Below are 22599 nucleotides of genomic sequence, written 5' to 3'. Positions count from 1 at the left end.
CCTTTGTTCCCGGCTTAAAAATGAAGAGAAAAAGCACATACCGTGAACACTGGTGCACCTACCTGAAGTGGAAGACTGTAACTCAGTGCTCAGCAGAAGACACTAACTGTGAGCAATAATGGGGCTGCAAGGGGGAACGTGCAGCACCTGCAGCCTCGGGGATCCCTACCTGCATCCCACACACGCGCACACCCAAGGTGGCGGAAGTGCTCTGTTCACACTTCTTCATCTGCCGAGCAGCCTTCTCCTCAGATGCATCATCTCCGTGCTGTCTGGTCCCCATCTTCAGATCAAGTACGCAGGGAAGCTTGAAATGATGTACCACGTTCTCCAGCAAAAGGAACTCTGGGAGACATGTCAAGGAGAGCTCACCTGTCAGAAACACCACTCCCTGGCGCCCTCACAGACAGCATGAGATAGGGTTGGGCAACAAACAAATAGGAACCCAAAGAACAGACAGAGCGAACTGTTTGGGGAGGTAAAGAAAAGGAGCGGGCTTCGACACTTGGTAGAAGAAATCAGCCTGGAAATGGGAACGGCCAACAGTAAGCAAGATCACATGCAGGCGTACTGGAAACTCAGCAGGGGGAACTGAAGAGCAGAACGCTAGTGTCAGGAAAGACATAATCTGCCAGTAAGAATTGCTGATACACTAAGGAAGAGCTCAAAGTCTAATCAAATTAGCAATTTAACCATATGGATAAACAATACAATCCCCACGGACTGAAAACTCAGGGCTCAAGTAATAGCACAGTACTGTTGCTATTGGCCTGCCCAGAAGAGCAATGCTGCCCAGCACACGGGGGGGGAAACCACGAGGCTACAAAGGCAGGAAACGGAACAGTTACGGGAGCCTTCAATTACCAGCATGCACAATGGACAAACCCTCCATTAGGGCACAGCGCTGAGAACAAACCTGAGACAATCAGTGCAGCAGCTTGTCCCAAAGGGGAAAAAACAACCCTGACGTTTGCCCCAAGTAGCCCTGCAGGGCACAGTTCAACACGTTGCGCTGAAATGGCAGCCAGAGCACAGCTAGATTAAACCTGCGAGGAAGTTTAACATTTAGAAAAAAAAAAAAAAAAATCTATCATCAACTATGTTTCATTTTGAAAGAGGAACTTCACAAAAATAAGGAAGTGTGAATAAAAAGGACAGCCCAAAAGAATTACTTCTCTGCAAGTAATGCAGGCTATTTAAAAATAAAAGCTGGAGGCTCAAAGAACACGTTTGAGAATAGGAAAAGAAAGCCCACACAGTTAAAATGATGAAGAATACAGCTATTAAAAGTAAGTTTGTTTCTCTGCATGGAAAATAGAATCAAGGTCCAGCAGGTGAAATAAAACCACCCCAACAAGTGGGCAAGTTCCAGACAAAAGCACGAGGAGTCATTTGTGAAGGCACAGAAAGTAACAAACCCATCTTCAACCACATGAAGAAGCCGGTCAGACTGCCTGAAGAGTTCAAAGAAAGAAGTACAAAAGGAGCTACAGCGGAGGGGCATGGGGTGGGCGTGTGTGAAGAGACCCCTAAAAAGAAAAATAAGATTAATATTTTGCTTCTTTGCTTACTGGGGAAGAGCTTAGGGGATTCTCAAGCCAAAACTCTCTTTTTGAGTTCAGAGAATTCTCAAATTGAAATGCCAAGAGAAGAGATCACATGTCGAACAGAAAATAAGAGATGGGTAACTTGTTTAGCACTGCCTTAGTACCAGGGGACCGAACAGGGGCTACCATGATGCTGATTTGCAGAGATCTGGGGAACTACAAACTAGCCTGACTGGTCTCACAGCCAAAGTCGCCAGCAGGGTCTTTGTGTGGACATCCATGCTGTTTAACAAGTGATCCGTAAAAGTGAGTGAACAGTGAGATGACAAATTTGCTCAAAGCACCAAGTTACTCAAGGTTGCAAAAGTGAGGAACAGTTGTGAAAAACTCCACAAGGATCTTATGAGACTGACTCAACCATTAAATGGGTGGGTAACATTCACCTAAGTTTACAAACAAGATGATAAACATAAGGAGAAAAAGATTCTTAACGCATAAAGCAATGTGTTTTGAGACAGCTATTACCAGTCAGGAATGGGATCTCGGGGTGACAAAACAGTGTTTAGAACAAGGGATTGTGCTAGGCATTATGAGGGAGAGAAAACAGCACTGAACACCAGTGGAAATCTCTGGTTCACCGGCATCTTCTGTATTGTGTGCAGTTCTGGTCACGGTCTCCAAGAAGGACACAGGAGAACCGGAAGAGGCTCAAGAAAGGTGACAAGGACAAACACAGCTCCCTCCCAAGGGATTACTGAACAGGGAAGACCTACATCTGCTGCCGGGAAAAGCCTGACATGAAAAACTACAGTTCAAAACAGAAGTCAACAAAGGACCAGAGAAGGAAGAAAACACGGGATCTAGTCAGAAACACGTTTTCTCTGAGCGTCAGTGTAAGACATTACTGTCAGTCTATGGGAAGCAGGAAGGAACAGTAAGAAGAAACATGTAATACAACTTTGGTTGCGTGAAGGACAAGAAAGCCAAAGGAAACGCAGGCCCAACTGCCTCAGGCACATACGTGTAGGCCAGGGCAGCAGCAGCAACCTGACACACTCTGCTTCCCCCAAAGGATACTGTAGAGTTTTCGGTCCTTGGATTCTGACCGCATCCGGCTCAGCTGCTGCTTATGACAGCGCAGGCTCCAGGGGTTATAGCTGATCTTTTCAGAACTCAGACCGCTGTTCCCATCCAACATCTGAAATGGGACATCTGAATGGATGTGCAAGTCCACCCTGGGACTCTTTGTTTCCTGGATGCTGCTGGTATAAAGACAGAACAAACTTGCCTGTTAGAATCCATACATTCTCCAGATACTTACAACTGCCACATGCTTCCCTTGCGCACGGCTATCTCCCGTTCCTTCTCCTGCCAGCTTCTTAACAGCAAATCCTCAATAAATACCCCTGGCTCTGGACTCACACTCAAGGGTCTGGTCTATTTAACATCTCTGCGAAGTTGTACTGTAACTGATAGGAGTAAGCAGGAACGTTGGTTTCTCAGGGAGCTCTGGCTGCTGTGAGGAGGTACAGAGACCCATATTCAAAGTACCTTTGTAAAAAACCTCTGGGTTCATAACCAGGTCGACCAAAGAGTGATGAAGCAGTGAAACTGCTTGATAAGCTTTGGTTCCACATCCAATAAACTGCACTTTGTATGGATGAGTTTGCCCTGAACGTGGCAAAACTCCTGACACAGTTTGCAGTACCACAGTGTGCTGGACTAGCAAGTGCCAGACAGCCTGGCTACTGTATGGAAGTACAAAACATCCTCAACAAAAGGAGCACCAGAACTGAAAGGGGAAGAGAGATTTTCTGCTCACCATGTTGTCACTGGGCCCTCAAAGTTTTACCTTTCAGTGCTGTCACTGGCCAGGCCAGGCTTTTCCTCCTTATGCTCAGTGACGCTGCTTGACCTGTGAAGGCTCCGACGTGAGTGCTTGCGTCGTGGCTGGTCCCTCTCTGGCATATCATCCTGCTCCAGACCCTCGTTCTCCACATAGGGATAGGCCACGAGGTTAATGTAGCCATCACTGTCTCCCTCAAAACAGACAGATACCACCCCTGCCAGAGAGAAGTGACACGTCAGTTCTGCTTCCCAGTGGAGGGAATATACAACCACTAGCACCCAAACGTTCAACAGGAGAGAGGAAAATGTAGCTCAGAGAGCAGCAAAGCAAATACCGAGCAATGAAAAGAGGTTTAAGACTACAAGAACCCAATTGTTGTTAGCACGGAACAGAGGAGAAATCCCCCAAATAGTGCTCTGTGTTGCTACCTGATCAAACAGTCAGCAGCAGCAGGGGAAGCTGTGCCACCCACAGGAAATTAAGGACAAAAGCACAGCTGGTAGGCTGAGGGGTGTGATTATTTCCTTTCATTCAGTCTTGCAGCAAATGTCATCAAACTGGAGAAAGTAAAGCACAGTCTACCAAGATGTTGAGCAGGGCAAAGCATCCGAAACATGTATCTAGTTCATTTGGGTAAGTATCTATGTCCTGCAAAGTGTTCCTGCTGTTGACAAGGATTCCTCCTGTTGACCTCCTCCAAGCTCAGAAGCAATGCATCCCAATGAAGAGGAAGTCAGGCAAAAACACCGGGAGACCTGCATGGTTGAACACTCAAAAGCAAAAAGGAGGCCTATAGAGGGTGGAAGCAAGGACAGGTAGTCTGGGAGGAATATAGAAAAATTGTCCGAGCAGCCAGCGATCAGGTTAGGAAAGCCAAAGCCCAGATGGAATTAAATCTGGCCAGGGGCATCAAGGGCAACAAGAAAGCCCTTTAGTCTTCCTTTTGTTGGTGACCCATTTTATCAGTGACTAAAATAAGACTAGGGAAAATGTGGGCCCTCTCTGGAAGGAAGCAGGTGACCTGGTCATCTGGGATATGGAGAAGGCTCAACAACTTTTTTGCCTTGGTCTTCACCAGCAAGGGCTCTATCCACACTGCCCATGTCGCAGAAGGCAAAGGCAGGGACTGGGAGAATGAAGAACCGCCCACTGCAGGAGAAGAGCAGGTTTGAGATCATCTAAGGAATCTGACGGTGCACAAGTCCATGGGACCTGATGAAATGCATCCGTGGCTCCTGAGGGAACTGGTGGATGAAGTTTCTAAGCCACTATCCAGCACATTTCAGAAGTCGTGTCAGTCCAGTGAAGTTCCCACCAACTGGAAAAGGGGAAACATAACCCCCGTTTTCAAAAAGGGAGAAAGTGAAGACCTGGGGAACTACAGGCCAGTCAGTATCACCTCTGTGCCCAGTAAGATCATGGAGCAGATTCTCCTGGAAACTATGCTAAGGCACAGGGAAAATAAGGAGGTGATCGGTGACAGCCAACATGGCTTCATTAAGGGCAAATTGTGTCTGACAAATCTGGCAGCCTTCTGTGATGGGGTTACAGCACTGGTGGAGAAGGGAAGAGCAACTGACATCACCTACCTGGACTCCAGGGAAAGCCACTGGAGTGGCCTTCCGGTACCTAAAGTGGGCCTACAGGAAAGATGGGGAGGGACTCTTTTATCAGGGAGTATAGTGACAGGAGGAGAGGTAATAGTTTTAAACTGAAAGGGGGTAAATTCAGATTAGATTTTAGGAATAAATTCTTTACTGTGAGAGTGGTGAGACACCCAAACAGGTTGCCTAGAGAAGCTGTGGATGCCCCATCCCTCAAAGTGTTCAAGGCCAGGCTGGATGGGGCTTTGAGCAACCTGGTCTAGTGGGAGGTGTCCCTGCCCATGGCGGGGCACTGGAATTGGATGATCTTTAAGGTTCCTTCCAACCCAAAACGTGCTGTGATTCTATGACAAGGACACTGCTGGCCAAGGAGGAGTGTGCTTTCTCTGCTAAAGGAGTTCTCCAGCATCCGAGCTATGAAGAATAGAGCTGCGGCTGAAGTGACACCTGCCACTTACCGCAAGTCAGCCAGCGTTACAGAAAAGGGATCTGCAAGCTCCCAGGGCTTCCTAGCAATAAAAACAGAGGGTCCTGGAAGTAAATCTATCTCAGCCAGGTGCAAGCTAGCACGACCATTTGTGTTCTGTCCAGGTTTACCTCCTGAAGGCTCCTGGGAAGCTATAGACTGGATATATCTAGCTGGCCAGTGACAGAGCAGGTCAGCTGACACCTCTAGTTAGGGCTGACATCTTTGTCTTTGGGACTCCCCTAGCCCTGAAAATGAGGCTATCAGCCCACGTCCCAACTTGCAATGGCCAAAATCTTTCATTAGCACGTCACCAGTATTTAACAGGTGCCAGGAATATCAGATGCTAGATGCACAGAATCAAATGATTCACCATAAACGTGAGGAAACCTTGCACTGCTCAGTTGACGCAGCCCATCATGTTACTGTCCTTCTTTTTTCCTTATTTGCATATGACAATGCTAACACGGTTCAGGTGGTTCAACACAACTTCAGCGCAGTTCAGGACGCCAGCATGTCACTACATAAATGCCAGTCCAAGTGCTCTGGCTGCCTGGACATGCTCCTCATGACACCCCTGTGGAAGGGCAAGCTTACAGTAACACCTGACTGCTCAAACAGGACATATCATCCCCAATATTCCCTTCCCTCAGAACGGTAAGAACAATTTCTGGGACTATCAGAAAACTGCACGGGACTCTCAGATGAAGTCCCACACTGGGGTGGAGATGCATGTCCTATGCCTTTAGGCTACCAGGAAGTATCTGACTTCAAGAAGACAGGTCTCCATCTGGACTATCAGCTTCATCAGCTTTAAACACATGTCCCAATGAAAGCCTGACATCATGCCAGTTCTAGCAACTACACAGGCTTCAGCTGAGATTTCTGATGGGTCACTAGAGCACCGTATGGCTCCAGAGTCGCTCGAGGGTACAAGAGGACCTGTCTGTTGGAGACTGTATCTTTCATTCATGGTCTGCATACAGACACAGGTAGGTAAGCTGATACTGCTTTCAGACCTTCAGGCTGCAGCCAGATCAAACGACAAGACCCTGAACAGATGGTGGTCCCAACTGTCTGTGAAGCACTGTCCTCCCAACGCCACATGGTAACAAAGAAGCAGAGGCAATAGGAACTCTGAGTCCTCCAGAAGGCTACCTCTGCCAGTATCACCATCCTGAATAGAAACACACATGGCCAAGAGCATATCAAGCTTCTGAAAGATACAGATGAGCTGCCGACCTCCTACAACGATACAGACACTGGAAAATTCCATTCCTTCAAAGCGGCTGGGGAAAAGGCTTCACCTCAGCACTGGGAAAGCAACACTTCCTGCTTCAGCAGCTTTCTGATATGGACCCATGAAAGAGATGTGATGAGGAAGCAATAAATTATGGGACTGGAACGTGCAAATGCTCAGTATATGATCTAACTTCATTTGCTCAAGGTCAAGGCTGTAATTGACAATAACTCGGTAGTAAAATTACTTCAGTTACACTTCCATAACCTTAAGCTTCAGACTGCAACTGTCACACTGCACATTCTCTGCCTAGAAAGAGGAGCACATTAAACTGTGCATGCCTACAAAAAAAGACTTCCTCCTTTCCAAATGCTCCTATCAAATTGCTAGCCTGCAAAGAGAAAGAATTAAAACCAACAAATAACACCAACAGACAGCAGCTGCAGGAAAATGAGAAGGCTGGTTCTTGAAGCATGTAACTGCATTCTGGAATGACAACAGGCCTCACCTTTATACTCAGGTGTGAACTCCTTCATTTCTGGGGGCAGAGACTCATAGAAGCGCTGTTCTCTGGTAATGAGGGGTTTGCAGACAGTATGGTCATCGTAGCGCATCATGCTGCTGTGGCCGCCCACCTGGTGAATGAAAGGCTCCAGAAGGACCCCCCGGTCTCCAGATCGAGTGGCATTCTTGCCATACTTGCCCACTTCCATGGTTTGACAAACACACATTGCGTTGGGCACCAGTTGCACTCTTGGAGCATGGGGAGAGCCACATGGGCTGGGAGGGGTAGCTCAGCAGCGGTCAGGCAGCCACAGCGGGGAAATCCTGGCAATCTTCTTCCTTACGATGATCTGAAAAAGCAAAGGAGACTCCTGTGAACAGAGGATCGTTTGCATTCACTCCCTGTTTTCCAGGGAAAGTTTTTGGTATTTATTTATATCTATAACTGCTCCTCTTCTGTTCTCTGTTTACCTCCCACTTGTTCCAGCATGCTCCTCACCACCTCTTTAATCTTACAGGTAAACACACACTGATTTGGAGGCAGCGTCATGTAGAGCTTCTCCGATAGGGTTGACAGGAGACAGGGAAAGGAGGAGATACAAATATTTTGAGCTGCCTATCTTTAGAAAATACTATTTCCTTCGTTTAGATCATTTTATCAGAAAGGCAACGTGACAACCAAGCACACACCTCAAGCAACAGCACAATTAAAACCAAGCCCACACCTGCCTGTTAGTAACAATGACAGAACTAACACAAGCAAAACAAACATTTCAAGAATCCAAATTCCACTCCTTGCACCTCTGTATTTTTAACATCTAAACGACTGAATAATTCCTGTTCACCTACCCTAACACTGTTTCCTCCTCTTCTGACTCGCTTCTTTTCAAGCTACGACATGAAAGACTCTTGGAATAAGTGGGCCACACTCAATTCTGTTGCCGTGTGTATGCTGTATCTGAATGGATTCCCCTTGGATTCTCTCCTTTATTACTCTAAGCCCTTCAGGACAACATCTATTTCCCGATGCTTTCACAGCACCTACATGCACAACAGACCCCTGATCCCCAGAGACAGGCAAGAGATTGCTAAATCCAAGTGAGATTAGAAGTGCTTTGGAGAAGACAGATGCTTTTTTAATGTTTGCAGAGTGCCCAGCACAGCCACAGGATGACAGAAAAGCAAAGCCGTACAAATTCTCTCCAGACGATTTGCCCTTCCCAGCTTAGATCATAGCTGCTCCTGAGGCTGCTAGGGAAAACACCGCAGGATTTTCTCACAACGATGAGTTATGCAAAGTCCTTGCTACAAGAACCATATGGTGACTACAGTTTCTGAATTCATCAAATTGCCAGTTTCTTAGTACAGCCACAGCCAAGGGCAATAATTTAAGAACTGAGGGATCTTGGAGGCCTGAACAAGGGACACGGTTCAGGCTGTTCCTCATCTGGCCACGGGATGTCTCTGCAGCTACACAACACCTCCAGGCCAGTAGAAGTTCTGGATGAAGATGGGCTCTTCTCCTTCCCCTCCAATTCAGTCATGTAAGAGATGCAGCTCAAGAGATTCAAAAGGAAGGGTGATACTTCTTAATATGGTTAACCCAATCTAACCCAAATGCTCACCGCAACAGGACAACGCCTCTCTCTCCCTGTCTGCATGTTCCTGCTCACTCCTTCACACTGGATTTTGGGATAGTATGAGTGTATGTACATTTGAGTTGAATCACCTCACTGATCCAATGGAAAACAGTTCCCTTTGTGGTTACGTGACCAAGCAACTACATTCACTACAAGCAACTACATAAGCGGAACGATGTGAATATTTAAGCTAGCTTTTAAGGTGTAGGGCAGGGAATAAATAGGAGGGAAATAAAACCCCAATACAGATGGTCTCTCTCTGTAGCAACTCATAACAAAGTCTCTTCGAGGTATCCTTCAAAGTGTCTGTCTCCTAAACTCACTCAAAGCCCAAGCTGTACCACAAGACAAAAACATGCTGTGGATTTCTCTCCTCCCTCTTATTTGCTTTAACAACAAGAAGAAATTTCAGCAGCAGAGGCTTGTTTACATCATATATGGTTTAGTTTGGTTTAATGGTAGTTAATATCCAAGAAAAAGCAAGGTGCCAGCATCTGCAACAGATCAGCACTTCACAGATTTTGGACAAATGCTTTACAGACTTAAATCTCCCCTTGCTAACACAGCTTTGTCTTGGATTAATTTTCTTTTATTTTGCCAATGACTAAAGCAGAGTTTTCAGTTATTCCAAACAATACAGGGGACAAGTTTAACTTCACACTTTCCTGTAGTTTAAACTTCTTGAGACAAGGTAGATAAGAGCTTCATCTGTGTGATAACGGTAGTTGCCATACTCAGGAGACATGCATGTGATTCTCAGGTCTGGTACTAGTCCCAGTTTTCACTGAAAGCAAATCACAAAATGTCTCAGGGTCTCAGTTTTAACAGTGACAGAACTATTATCCACTCTTTAGAGAAGGGGGATAATCTAAGCAGACTCATTAGCTTCAGACACCTTCATTAACTTCGGATGGAGATCACAAACACCAGGCAGACACACACCCCCCCCCCAAGGTCCATGCAGACTGTTCTCGCAGTTAGGAGTGCTTCATCTATGGGCTACAGGCAGATTTTGGCCATCAGAGCAAGAGGTGGGAACCCTTGGCCTACTTTTCAGCAGCCTTCTTTCCTAAAGGTGAACAACAACTCAAAACATGCCACCTGAATTATTCTGAGGACAGCAGGAGCCTCAAGTCCCCCAAGCCTTCTCCACTACATGGCCTAGAGATATTTATGAGATGACTACAGTGGTCCAAGGGCTCCTGGGAAAGTGGCAATGAGAACAGGCTGCAGCCACCAAGAAGCGCCCCAGGCTCCCTGCCAAGCTGCTCCCAAGAAAACTCAATATGACAAGTTTCAGATGTGCAGTCACACCTGTGAGGGAGTGACAGCCATGAAGAATAAGTTCTGTGGCCATGACGCAAGAGAAAGAGCTGGGCACCAGGTGGGGACAGAGTCCAAACCTGGTTATGACTGCTCCACACTTCAGCCCTGCACTCTAAAGAAAACAGTGGTATAGCCAATAGTTTCCCATATACAAGTGAATGTGAGAAAAAAAAAAATACTTTGCGGCAAGTAGCATTTCAGGTAATATTTTTAAAGAGGAAGCTACCTACAGCTTAAAAAACAGATACTTTGTAGCTCAGATACAGCTTAGCGGTTTTCAGACTAACTCAAGGTAGAGTGTTATTACTAAACATAGACACTATCCACAAATAAAGACAGAAGAATCCCATCAGTTTCAAACAAGTACAAAGCAGAGAACTATTTCAAGGCCTAAATATTACTCATCATTCCTCTGTTAAACAAAGGCATGGGTTCAACTATTTTAGCTGTCCTTCCAATTATTCTGTAAAAAGCAGTCAACAATCCACACAACAGCTTGAGGCAGACCAGTTCACCCAAGCAGATCCTTTGGTATCATCCAATACTGCCACTATAGCTCAAACAGCAGTAAAACATTCAGGCTAGTTTAGCATCCTCCCTTCCAACAGACTGACGTATAGTTGGCAAGACAGATCATCCATCAAGCCAGACTCACAAGAGGTGAGGGGTGAGGTTCAAGAGCAGAGTTATTGCTGACTACAGAAGGACAGTTCATATTCCATTATCCTCCCCAGTAAAAAACTCTTGTACTGGAAGAGAGTTTGCTCTACAAAATGTAGAGTTTGCTCTACAATATTTAAGTCTAGATGCCTGTCTGTCAGTGGGGTAAAGTCTGCCCCTAATACCAACATTATCCTCCAAACAGTGCTGTGCTGTTGAAAACCCAGCCAGATGCTCTTAAACATTACTGAACCCTAGCTCAAGACTACCGATGTCTTACCAGACCACCACCAGAATCAGAGAGATGCCTGCTCCTGCCAGTTCACAAGTGCCAGAGCAGCACCACCTGAGGATGCCAGCACAGGAACAAGGGAGTAGGGATGTCCTCTTTGATGATGGCAACTTAAGGTAACAAGGAAACTAGCCTCAGAGGTCACCACGCACTTGAGAAGTGGAGGCGGAGAGCTGCACTGCGAGAATTCCTGCAAGCTGCACCACGATGCTGACATTTCCACTCTTTATAAGCCATCTTGTATGGGAACACTGGCTATGCTTCATGACTCACTGGTAAAGCTATTTTCCAAAATAAAAAGGAGAATAAACACTTAAAATTGTGATGTATCAGGCAGCAAGAAAGCTGACTGCATTAAGCGCTGTTGAGTCATGTCTTCCTTGTAAGCAGCTTGCACATCCATCTTTCCAGCATTGCCTCGCTGCGGCTCCTAGGACTGTGGCCAGCCCTCAGGACCCATGGCGCTGAAGACCAAGGCAGATGGCCACTGACGATTCTGGACCCGGGCCACAGGTGGCGGATAAATACCAACCCTCAATGTCATGCTGAGAAAAGTTGGACTTTCCCTTACAACCCCAAAGCAGTCAGGAGAGAAGCACAAGAATACAAAACGGTATACCAGGCAAGAGGACTACAGTGTCTGGCCAACGGGCGCCTGGTGACTGCTTCTTGCGAGCTAGTCTTGTTGGCAAAGAGCAGAAGCAGCTAGCATGCGTGCTGAAAAGCATGGTGTTTTCTAGTCACGCTGCCTTGGGTGACCCAACTTCTACAGAATAAAATCCAGTCTAAGAAAAAAAGCGTCTCCCACTGTGCTATGAGATCAGCTTCCCAGCACAAAAGCTGACCCAGAGGCCTGAGACATGTCTGTCTAGTCAGCAGAAAATGGAGATGACCCCTGGGACCTGGGCAGAGAGAACACAACTCTGCAAGAACCCGAGGCAACATTTGGGACGTAACCAGAAACATTTGGCCAGCCTGGTATCCAGGAAGCTACAAACCTTCCTAGCCTGCTTTGAATCCTGAGACTCCCCCTGCATCTTTTGTCCAGCACTTGAACTATTACCAAATACAGCCCTTTTTGGGCAGGCTGCCCTCACCAAGGCAAGCGTGGCTCTTCAGATTGAAGCCAGATAGAATATGATCCCTATCCATACATCAAAAGCGAAACTGAAGTTTTAGAGAAAGCTGCTGAAGGATGCCAGCTGAGGAACAGAATGCAACAGTGAAGTTGGTGCAGGAACTGCAATAAACAAGGCCAAGGAGAGGACAATAGCCGCTAATAGGTGTGCTCCACCCCATGCCAAGAGCTGAACAAATGCACACTTCCTTCACCAATACTTTTTCTGCTTCAACAACAGGGCACAAAATCTCCAACTACTGAAGCGTGCACAAGGAAAAGAGCCTTGCCTACTTTAAGTTAGAACTTGATTGAACTTACAGAAAGGACCACAGGGAAAAGAAAATTAAGCTTGTAATACGACTCCTTAGGCATACTCTGTGTTTCTGTATCCTAGAGATCTGAAGGAAGACTGTGCCATATGTATATCTCATTAATTACAAAGCTTCAGCACTTCTGCCAGTAGCCTGTGAGACCAAGAATTTTCTCCTCTTCTCTTCCTAAGAAAGGAGCGGAAGCCAAGCCTTTTCAGCTTTTTCTGAAAAAAAAGAGAGGCTGAGCTATGCAGTTTTAACTACGGCTGCAATGCCTAAACCACTCCTTAAAACCAGTACCTAGATCTGGGGTTAAAGGCGGCTTTTTTCTTAGAGGCCAGGTTAGCAGGAATTGCAAAGGCCCTTCTGTTGTTACCTACACATAAAGCAGGGCATGCTTTCAAGGAGGGATGAGCAAGATTCCTTGCTAGGGATCTAGACTCAGGGCACAGACAATACCTGTTTTCTCACACTGGCATGCTACAGTGGTAACTTCTTTTTTTTTATTATTTTTTTAATTACAAGCCTTAGCACACAACAGTGCGTAATGAACGTCTGTCGCGTTTGGCAACATATGGAGCAGGTGCTCTGCAACACTTTGTGAACATCTGCCATGCAGCTGTCTGCAAGTGAGGGTAACCAAAGCTGAGGCTCAAATAGCCTCTTCCAGCTTGTATCCCTATTCAGCCTGATGCTGGAAAAGCTGGCATTACTGCGATAACATCAGGCTGGGGAGCGGGAGACGAATGCACGTAATAGGGATGATGTCAGCTGATTTAATTTCCTTGCTACTCTCTCCTCCAGGCTTCCCCTTCCTCACTGGAGAAATGCAGCGCATTGGCAGGAGGGCACAGGCTGCCTGGGGACCTGCCAGTCCTTGTCACCGCTATCAGTGTCACTGCAAAGGGGAGGCTGGAGGAACGGTCATCACCACTCTTTCCTCTCCAGCAGGCAGGGAGAATGAGCAAGAGGGAGCCAAGATGCTGAATCCTCCTGCACCTCACCACAAATATACCCTACCTCAGTAGGAAAGGGCACCTTCCTTCTTTGTTCAGAAGCGCTGGCTTCAGTCTTAGCCTGAGAGTTTCCATAGCAGCAAGACCTGATGGAATATGTATATTAACATTAACAAAAGGTTGCTTTATCAGTACTGGCCCAGACGATTTTCTTCCAAGCTCGTGCCTAGGAGAGCAGGGTTGTCCAATATCAGCTTTGCATTTTATAGGACAGATGAGAATACGACACATGCTTTCTAGAGAAGGGCTTAGGGAAGATCAATGCTTGTGAGGCCTCATTGCTCAGCTTTCTGTGAGCTAATTTCTGGCTTCTCTTCATCTCATTTACAAAGAGAAAAAAAGTCTCCGCTGGATACAGTTTATTTTTAAACTATTCCAATGCAAACGCTGCCATTCAGCACAGCTCTCAGATCCAACAGTCCAAGATGATTAGAAGGGAACTTACTTTCAGCAGTCACAAACCATAAGGAACCAACCTAACCCACTATGAAAAGACATTTCCTGAATTCACACTAGTGACGGGGCTCATAGCGGAAAACTGTAGTCCTTGCATTCTTGCCGGAGGTGGGGGAAGAAAAAAATTCACATCAATCCCATTGAAGAGGATTGGCTTAAAGACTGTCTTGGAAAGAATTTGTAACTCAACTTCTAGACTGAATAAGCAGAAGGAACAGTTTGCCTCACAATCTTACATTTAAACTTTTCATTAATGCTGGTAATAAAGCACACCTGCTCTTCAATCACAGACCTTGGCCTCCTCCCCAAGAGTGAGGCTTAAATAAGCCAGCCACATCCCTAAGGAAGTCCTGAAGGACTGCAGGATCATCCAGGGAACTCCACCCAAACGCCTTCCCAGTAGGAAGGCAATGGAACAACTATGCCGAGTTCAGCATGAGGAGGAGTATGTTCAGAAATAACGCACTTTCATGTTAGCTGTGGGCACCAAATTCTACAACCTCAACAGCATCAGCAGGCAGGACAGACGAGCAGGTAAATGCACCACACTGATCTGCTGACACTAAGAGAATGAGTCAGAGCTGGTGATGCTTGTGCTGAACCAGAGGACAAACACACCGCACAGCAAGCCACTGCGGGCAGAGAAAAGGAAGGTGTGATTTTGTGGTTAACGTGCACAGAGCTTAGCCAGATGGATGGCACTGGGTAAGACCCCTCAGCACTGGGAGGCAGCCCCACTTAACAGATGAGAACCCACCATTATCAGGTGAGTGGCAGTATCAGGCTTGAGCCACAACAGGGGCAAAGAGAACAACTGGCACCTCCTAAGTAAGTTCTTACCTCATCTCCTGGTTCAAAATGCCCCAGCAGTCCTTGGAGGTGTCAAATCAAGGCCAGAGCCAAGGAAGTCAGTTTTGCCTAACCACCTAGAGAGTAACTGCTGGTTCCAAGCTGGAAAGATGCTGTTGTCGTACACTTGTGCAAGCACCTCTGGAGCTTGAACTCCCACTCACACCCCCACAACAGACTCAACAAGTAGGAATGGTGTCCCTCAGGCTCCCAGCCAGTACAGACACCTGCAAGTCTGGTGGGACAATGGGATAAGATCTGCACAGTTTGCATAAGAACAAGAGGAAACCTCCAGTGAAAGCACCAGAATCTCAGAAAAGGGAAGTAGTTGTGCAGCAATAAAATCAGTTTTATTTTAAGAGGGACTGGTGAAGGACATTGAGGTTAGGGGCAGCCTTGGCTGTAGTGATAATGAGATCACTACACTGTCCTGCAAGACATCCTGGTCTCAAAATTGGAAAGGCATGGATTTGATGGATGGACCACTCAATGGATAAGGAACTGGCCAGATGGCCACACTCAAAGGGTTGCAGTCAACGGCTCAATGTCCAAGTGGAAACCAGTGACGAGTGGTGTTCCTCAGGGGTCAGTACTGGGACTGGTGCTGTTTAACATCTTTGTTGGCAACGTGGACAGTGGGATTGAGCACACCCTCAGCAAGTTTGCCGACGATACCAAGCTGTGTGGCGCGGTCGACATGCTGGAGGGAAGGGATGCCATCCAGAGGGACCCAGACAGGCTGGAGAGGTGGGCCCATGTGACTCTCATGAAGTTCAACCAGGCCAAGTGCAAGGTCCTGCACCGGGGTCACGGCAATCCCAATGTCCTGGTTTGAGGTAAAACAGAACCAACTTTCTGTTCAGTAATTTTATTTCTTAGCTAGGCCTCTTCTAACTCTCTGAAATTAACAGCATGTTGTGTCTAAAATGGTTCGTTCAGAGCGATAAGACAGTTTGTGCCAAAGAATGGTATGCAGAAAGGCTCCTGCTTATACTTATTGCTATAACAACCAAGGTCAGCTAATTTCGTTGTTCGCCCCATTGGAGGGTCGGAAGCAGAAAAGCGTAGAGGGGTCCCACCTGCAGGGAGGAGCAGACAGGACAGGTGACCAAAAATTGACCAACAGGGGTATTCCATCCCATCTGCCCCATGCTCAGTATAAAAGCTGAGGGATCAAGGGGTCAACTCTCTTCCTTCAATGGCTGACGTCCAAGGAGGACCCTGTCTGTTCATCTGCCTTTGATCCCGATGCATGTGTTCCTGACTCCAACTCTGGAACCCAGTTCCCACCTGTTGCTGAGTCCAGTCTGGGACTTCCCCAGTGCCTGCTGGTGACATCATCTGGGGAAGCTTAATACAGTTTTGTATATACTGTATCCCTTTCATTATTTTCCTTTTTATTTTATTATTAATATTTCATTACAGTAGTTTAGTTTCTTCTAAACTCATAAATCTCTTTATCTCTCCTCCTCCTCTCTGTGTACAAGAGGCTGGTGGGGAGCATCTGTCAACGCCCATTGGCCAATATGACCAAAACCACAACACCCAAGCACAAATACAGGTTAGGCAGAGAATGGCTTGAGAACAGCCCTGAGGAGAAGGACTTGGGGGTGCTGGTAGACGAGAAACTCAACATGAGCCGGCACTGTGCACTTGCACCCCAGAAAGCCAACTGCATCCTGGGCTGCATCAAAAGCAGCGTGGCCAGCAGGTGGAGGGAAGTGATTCAGCCCCTCTACTCTGCTCTGGTGAGACCCCACCTGGGATTCTTTATGAGGGAGTATAGCAATAGGACAAGGGGTAACTGTTTTAAACTGAAAGAAGGTAGATTTAGATTAGATATTAGGAAGAAATTCTTTACTGAGAGGGTGGTGAGGCGGTGGAACAGGTTGCCCAGATAAGTTGTGGATGCCCCCTCCCTCAAAGTGTTCAAGACCAGGCTGGATGGGGCTTTGTGCAGCCTGGACTAGTGGGAGGTTTCCCTGCCCATGGCAGGCAGTTGGAAGTGGATAATCTTTAAGGTCCCTTCTAACCCGAACCATTCTATAATTTTAAGATAGAGTTCAGGATCATGGGTAGTATGCACAAAACAAGTAGGATTGCAGCCTTGGACTTCAGGAGGGCTAACTTTGACCTCTTCAAGAAACTGCTTGGAGAGATCCCGTGGGCTAGGGCTCTGCAAGGTAGGGGGCTCTAGAGAGCTGGTTGATATTCAAATTCCACTTTCTCCAAGCTCAGGATTGGTGCATCCCTAAGAGCAAGAAGTCAGGCAAGGGAAGCGGGAACAGCACATGGAAGCACATGGAAGAAGGGACTGACTACTTGGGAAGATTATAAGAATGCTGTCAGAGTATGCAGGGATAAAACAAGGAAAGCCAAGGCCTCCTTGGAATTAAACCTGGCAAGGGATGTCAAGGTCAACAGGAAGGGTTTCCTCAAGTATATCGGAGGCAAAAGGAAAACTAGGGAAAATGCAGGCCCACTGCTGACTGAGACAGGAGCCATGGTGACAGAGGATGCAGAGAAGGCAGAGTTACTGAATGCCACCTTTGCTTTGGTTTTTACTGCTCAGGCCAGCCCTCATGAGTCCCAGCCTTTGAAGGTAACAGGGAAAGTCTGGACAACAGAAGACTTCCCCTTGGTTGAGCAGGATCAAGTTAGAGACCAGCTAACTAAACTGGATATCCACAAGTCCATGGGTCCTGACAGGATGCACCCGAGAGTGCTGAGGGAGCTGGCAGAAGTCATTGCTGGGCCACTCTCCATCATCTGTGAAAGGTCCTGGAGAACAGGTGAGGTGCCTGAGGACTGGAGGAAAGCAAATGTCACTCCAGTCTTCAAAAAGGGCAGGAAGGAAGACCCAGGAAACTACAGGCCGGTCAACCTCACCTCCATCCCTGGAAAGATGATGGAACAGCTTGTTCTGGGCATCATCTCAAAAGCATGTGGAGGAAAAGAAAGCTATTGGAAGTACTCAACATGGATTCACCAAGGGGAAATCACATCTGACTAATCTGACAGACTTATAAGATGGCAGGACTGGATGGATAGGTGAGGGGAAGGCAGTAGATGTTGTCTACCTTGACTTCAGCAAGGCTTTCGACATGGTCTCCTACAGCACCCTCACAGGGAAGCTAAGGAAGCGTGGGTTAGATGAATGGACATTACGGTGGATTGAAAACTGGCTGAAAGATAGAGCTCAGAGGGTCATGATTGGGGGCACAGAGTCTAGTTGGAGGTCAGTGACAAGTGGTGTTCCCCAGGGGTCAGTACTGGGTCCAGTCCTGTTCAATATATTCATCCATGACCTGGATGAAGGGACAGAGTGTACCCTCAGCAAGTTTCTGATGATACAAAACTGGGAGGAGTGGCTGACACAGCAGAAGGCTGTGCTGCCATACCGCAAGACCTGGACAGGCTGGAGAGTTGAGTGGAGAGAAACCTTATGAAATTCAACCAGTGCAAGCATAGGGTGCTGCACGTGGAGAGGAATAACCCCATGCACCAGTACAGGTTAGGGGCTGACCTGCTGGAGAGCAGCTCTGTGGAAAAAGACCTGGGAGTCCCGGTGAACAAGAGCCCAAAAAGGCCAATGGCATCCTGGGGTGCATCAAGAAGAGTGTGGCAAGCAGGTCAAGAGAGGTTATCCTCCCCCTCTACTCTACCTCGCTGAGGCCACGTCTGGAGTACTGTGTCCAGTTCTCGGCTCCACAGTTCAAGAAGGACAGGGAACTCCTGGAGAGGGTGCAGCAAAAGGCTACAAAGATGGTTAGGGGACCGGAACATCTCTCCTATGAAGAAAGGCTGAGGCACTTGGGTCATTTCAGTCTGGAGAAAAGACAACTGAGGGGGGAATCTTATCAACGCTTATAAATACTTAAAGGGTGGGTGTCAGGAGGATGGGGCCAGTCTTTTTTCAGTAGCGCCCAGTGACAGGACAAGAGGTAATGGGCACAAACTTGAGCATAGGAAGTTCCACCTGAACATGAGGAGGAACTTCCTTCCTGTGAGGGTGGCAGAGCCCTGGCACAGGCTGCCCAGAGAGGTGGTGGAGTCTCCATCTCTGGAGACATTCCAAACCCGCCTGGATGCCTTTCTGTGCAACCTGCTCTGGGTGACCCTGCTCTGGCAGGGGGTTGGATGGGATGATCTCCAGAGGTCCCTTCCAACCTCTACCACTCTGTGATTCTGTTTTCAGGCTTGAGAGGCTGGTTGACAGGAACTGAAAGGAACAGTTGATGTGCTGCATCTTACAACTGCCACACACACAGAAAGCAAAGCACAGAGGCCAAAGTAAGGATTCTGCAACAGGAAAAACAGTCAACTCCCCTAACTCAAGAGCAAGGGCACACATATCCTCCACTTTCAGGCCATATGTGGGCTGCCAAAGAAGAGAAAGAAGGGGTGTGTTCTGGCTCCTTGCCCTCCACCATCTCATAAGGATTCCTCAGAAGATAAGGGAAAAACAAAAGAGAAAAAACAAGACCTAACCAGAAAAACAAAATATAAATTTTATTTTGAATTAAGAGTCAGGCAAAAAAATCTCATCTACCTGCACTTCATAATTTTTTCCTGCTTTAAGAATGTGTAAAAACATTGAATTAAGGAAGAAAACCCAGGTGAACAGCTAGGCCTCCAGCTCTCTCACAGGGAAATGACAGTCAAAAAAACATACACCAAAACTTGGTCAGCACAAGGAAAAAGTGCATGTTGATACTTTATCCATCCACCACATTATCTCTGTTTTTGTAATACAGGGCAGATTCCAGGGTGGAGATAGCTGCTTGTCTTGGTTGCTCTCTAAAGTGATCCTCCACAATGAAACCAACTCCATCCAAATGCCTGGCTTTAAAAAAGCCTACCCAATATTATGTCCAGATTTCTTTTGGCACCGATCGAGCCAAAACAGTTTCTAATTCCTCCTTCAGTTATTTCTTCAGACCATGGTTACGCAGGCAATCCTTTGACAAATGCACCAGCATGAGCAGCACCCTCCCACTCAACTCTGCTCTGCTGGTACAACTGTTTGCAGCCTCACCATGAATCAAATCAGGGAACTGATAGCCGTTAAAAATAAACCAGCACTTTGTTTTGTTTTTTTTAAGGATTACTTTTCAACCAGGTCAGATCCCCAATCCATTGTGCAGCTGTACAAACAGTTGTATCAGCACAAGGTGCCTGAATTGCTGATGGTTATCCTTGTGCCTAAAGCCAACGTTTGCATTCCCGGCTCACCTCTTATTTCATGGCTGCTGTAGAACAGGATTAGTTACTAAACTGAACACGTAGGGCATTTTATTGCTGGAGCTCGCAACCACATGGAGGGTCTCTTTAATGAGACAAAAAGAGGTCACACTGATGAGTATCCTACAAGTAAGGCATGGCTACTGAGCTCCCTTGAGCTGTTGCTTGTCCTAAATTATATGTCATTTTTGCAGGCTGCATGCTGAAATAAATATAAAAACATGACTAACAAAGTCACTGATGCGAATGAACAGCTTTGGGCCAAATTCTGAAACAAAACTCTCCTAGAAATTGCATAACCATTAAATAACTTCGCGATGTTCCATTCAAAAAAACCCAAGCCTACGTGATGTGCAGGTTCCCACTAATTTGAAGACCGTGACATTCAAGGAGCAGGGAGTCAATCTGCAGTTTTGTCAACTCTTCAATTGCAGATGAATTTTAACATGGAAACACAAGAAGATGGAAAACTAAAATAAGCACTAAGCAATGACGAAACGCTAGCACGCTTTAGAAATGACCATGAGTGAAACAAGACTGACGGTTCTTTTCCCAAATTACCAGCTCAAATACTGTTTGAAACAAAACCAACTAAAAATACTTTCTATTTGACAGCTGCTTGGCAGCTGTCTGGATAGGACTTGGTTCTCAGTTCTCTGCTTTCAGCTGGTGACAGGTATCCACATCAGACATACACCATTATGTAAGGCCTTCTCATTGAAAACAAGGCACAAAAGATTGAATAACCATTAAGATTTGACTTCTGGAACAGGGCAGGAGGCATGTTAATGAAACAGCTTCAGGAAACAGGATTTCTGCAGTTTCTGTTGTGTCTGCTCTAGAAGGCAAGAATCACAGCCTCAAAATTGTTCAGCAGCCTTGTTTTGTAAATGTTGTCAACCTAATCCATGAGGACACAGAAAATTAACAAAATTGGTATTTGGGAAATCTTACCCTTTGTTCCTTAACATGCATCTCAGGGCCTAGTTCCATGACCGCTTAAATAAATCTAAGTCAGCGCTCTTCAAACCCATCCTCTCTCCTGAGTCAGCACTGGCACTCACCTGATCCTGCTCAGAAACCAACCTGACAAAAAAGTTAACTCAGAAAAAAAAGTTGTTTTTGCCAATGCGGCTTCCCGAACTGGTTTAGTGCAAGTGCCCAGCAAAAGTAAAAGGGGAGAATCATCCAGCAGGGCAAGGGCAGGCAGAAGAGTAGCAGTGCCAATTTCATTCAGCTTCAACTGTCCTGCAACCATGCACTCAGAGAACAGTTTCACCCTGACTTTAGAGAGACATGAATTGCTGCTCCCAGCAGAAAGATCGTTCAACTTTTTCACCTCTCTCCTGACACCTTCTTTACACCAGCATCAGTACCCTTCCAGACAGTTAGATTAAGTACCTGATCTGGTAGGAAACTAAAACACTATATATATATACACATGAAACAAAACAAAAAGCCTTTAGTTTTACACTCAATGAGGTCCCTAACACATCTGACCACGTGGTTCAATAACTCCCCTAGCATCAAAAGAAGGGAGAAGGTGGGAACCTGTGACTAAAGGCAAGGAAAGGAAAAGCTAAAGTTCAAGTGACTGTGAAGCTGCATTCTTATTCAACATCGACAAAGTATCACAACAGGATGATGTAACATTTATACAAAAGCACTTCTGTGCAAAAGATTTAAATTGTACATAAAAAAATCAGAAGACCTAATTCTTCACATTTTCCACAACAACCATTAATACTTAAAATTCCCTATTTCCTCAAAAATAAATCTTTCATTTATTTGTTAGCAGCATTATTGTCAGAGCAAAAGAGCTACTAAAAATATATAGGAGAGAGTTAGAAACAGCCTGTTGTGATTAACTAGGGCATGACAAACAGCAGCAGCATGTGCAAGCAGTACTGGGGAGCAAAGCCAGGAGGAACAGTGACAACAACATTATACAAACAACACTGATTCATGAACAACAAAGAATTCTTAGAAACTGCTGCCTGGGTTATGGCCAAGGCTCTCTTTACCTTGGTTAAGCTATAAGGAAGTCACTTCAGAAAGCTGACCACTCCTGCACAACCAAGCTTTCCTGGAAGCAAGAGCTGATCTATCTAAAGGGCTTTATGTAAGAAACCACTGCAACAGCTACCGTGAAGTGATCCATCATCAAACTGGTTTCAGCAGTAATCCACACAATTTAAGTGCAGGTACTATCCAGAGCTGTCAATCCATACACCAGAGCTCCCTGTGTGCTGTCATACTCAGAAAGGGGAAAGCCTCACCAGATATGTTGCAGTGACATTAAAGGTTACATGAAGCTGGAATTTGTCCCCTGCCACATCACGGAAGAGGCCTTGTGCCATCACAGGTCTGAACTGGATGTATATACCCCTTGTCTGATGGAGACCAAACGCTTCACCATTCGCTCTGCACTGTGACACCTTAATGCTAGTGACATAGGCTCTTCTTGGAAGAATT

At 46.3% G+C, this 22599-nt stretch overlaps 1 protein-coding gene across 6 annotated transcripts in view; it reads right to left on the bottom strand.

The window, feature by feature from the left end:
- IP6K1 (inositol hexakisphosphate kinase 1) overlaps positions 1-22599 on the bottom strand; it is a 44190-nt gene that overhangs the window by 3359 nt on the left and 18232 nt on the right. For 4 of the 6 annotated variants that reach the window (XM_054216144.1, XM_054216143.1, XM_054216141.1 and 1 more), the window contains 4 exons: positions 7215-7560; positions 3400-3610; positions 2625-2809; positions 170-345 (listed from right to left, as the gene is read on the bottom strand). In XM_054216144.1, coding sequence (XP_054072119.1) covers positions 170-345; positions 2625-2809; positions 3400-3610; positions 7215-7437 — 795 coding nt within the window. In that variant the 5' untranslated portion in view covers positions 7438-7560. Of the gene's footprint in view, positions 1-169; positions 346-2624; positions 2810-3399; positions 3611-7214; positions 7561-7681; positions 7703-22599 lie in introns of those variants that run through there. The other 2 variants (XM_054216142.1, XM_054216145.1) reach the window with 2 other exon arrangements.

Source organism: Rissa tridactyla, chromosome 10, assembly GCF_028500815.1.
Source record: "Rissa tridactyla isolate bRisTri1 chromosome 10, bRisTri1.patW.cur.20221130, whole genome shotgun sequence".
Lineage (NCBI taxonomy): Eukaryota > Metazoa > Chordata > Aves > Charadriiformes > Laridae > Rissa > Rissa tridactyla.
Note: the sequence above shows the minus strand (reverse complement) of the source record. Positions and strands in the feature narration are given on the sequence as shown.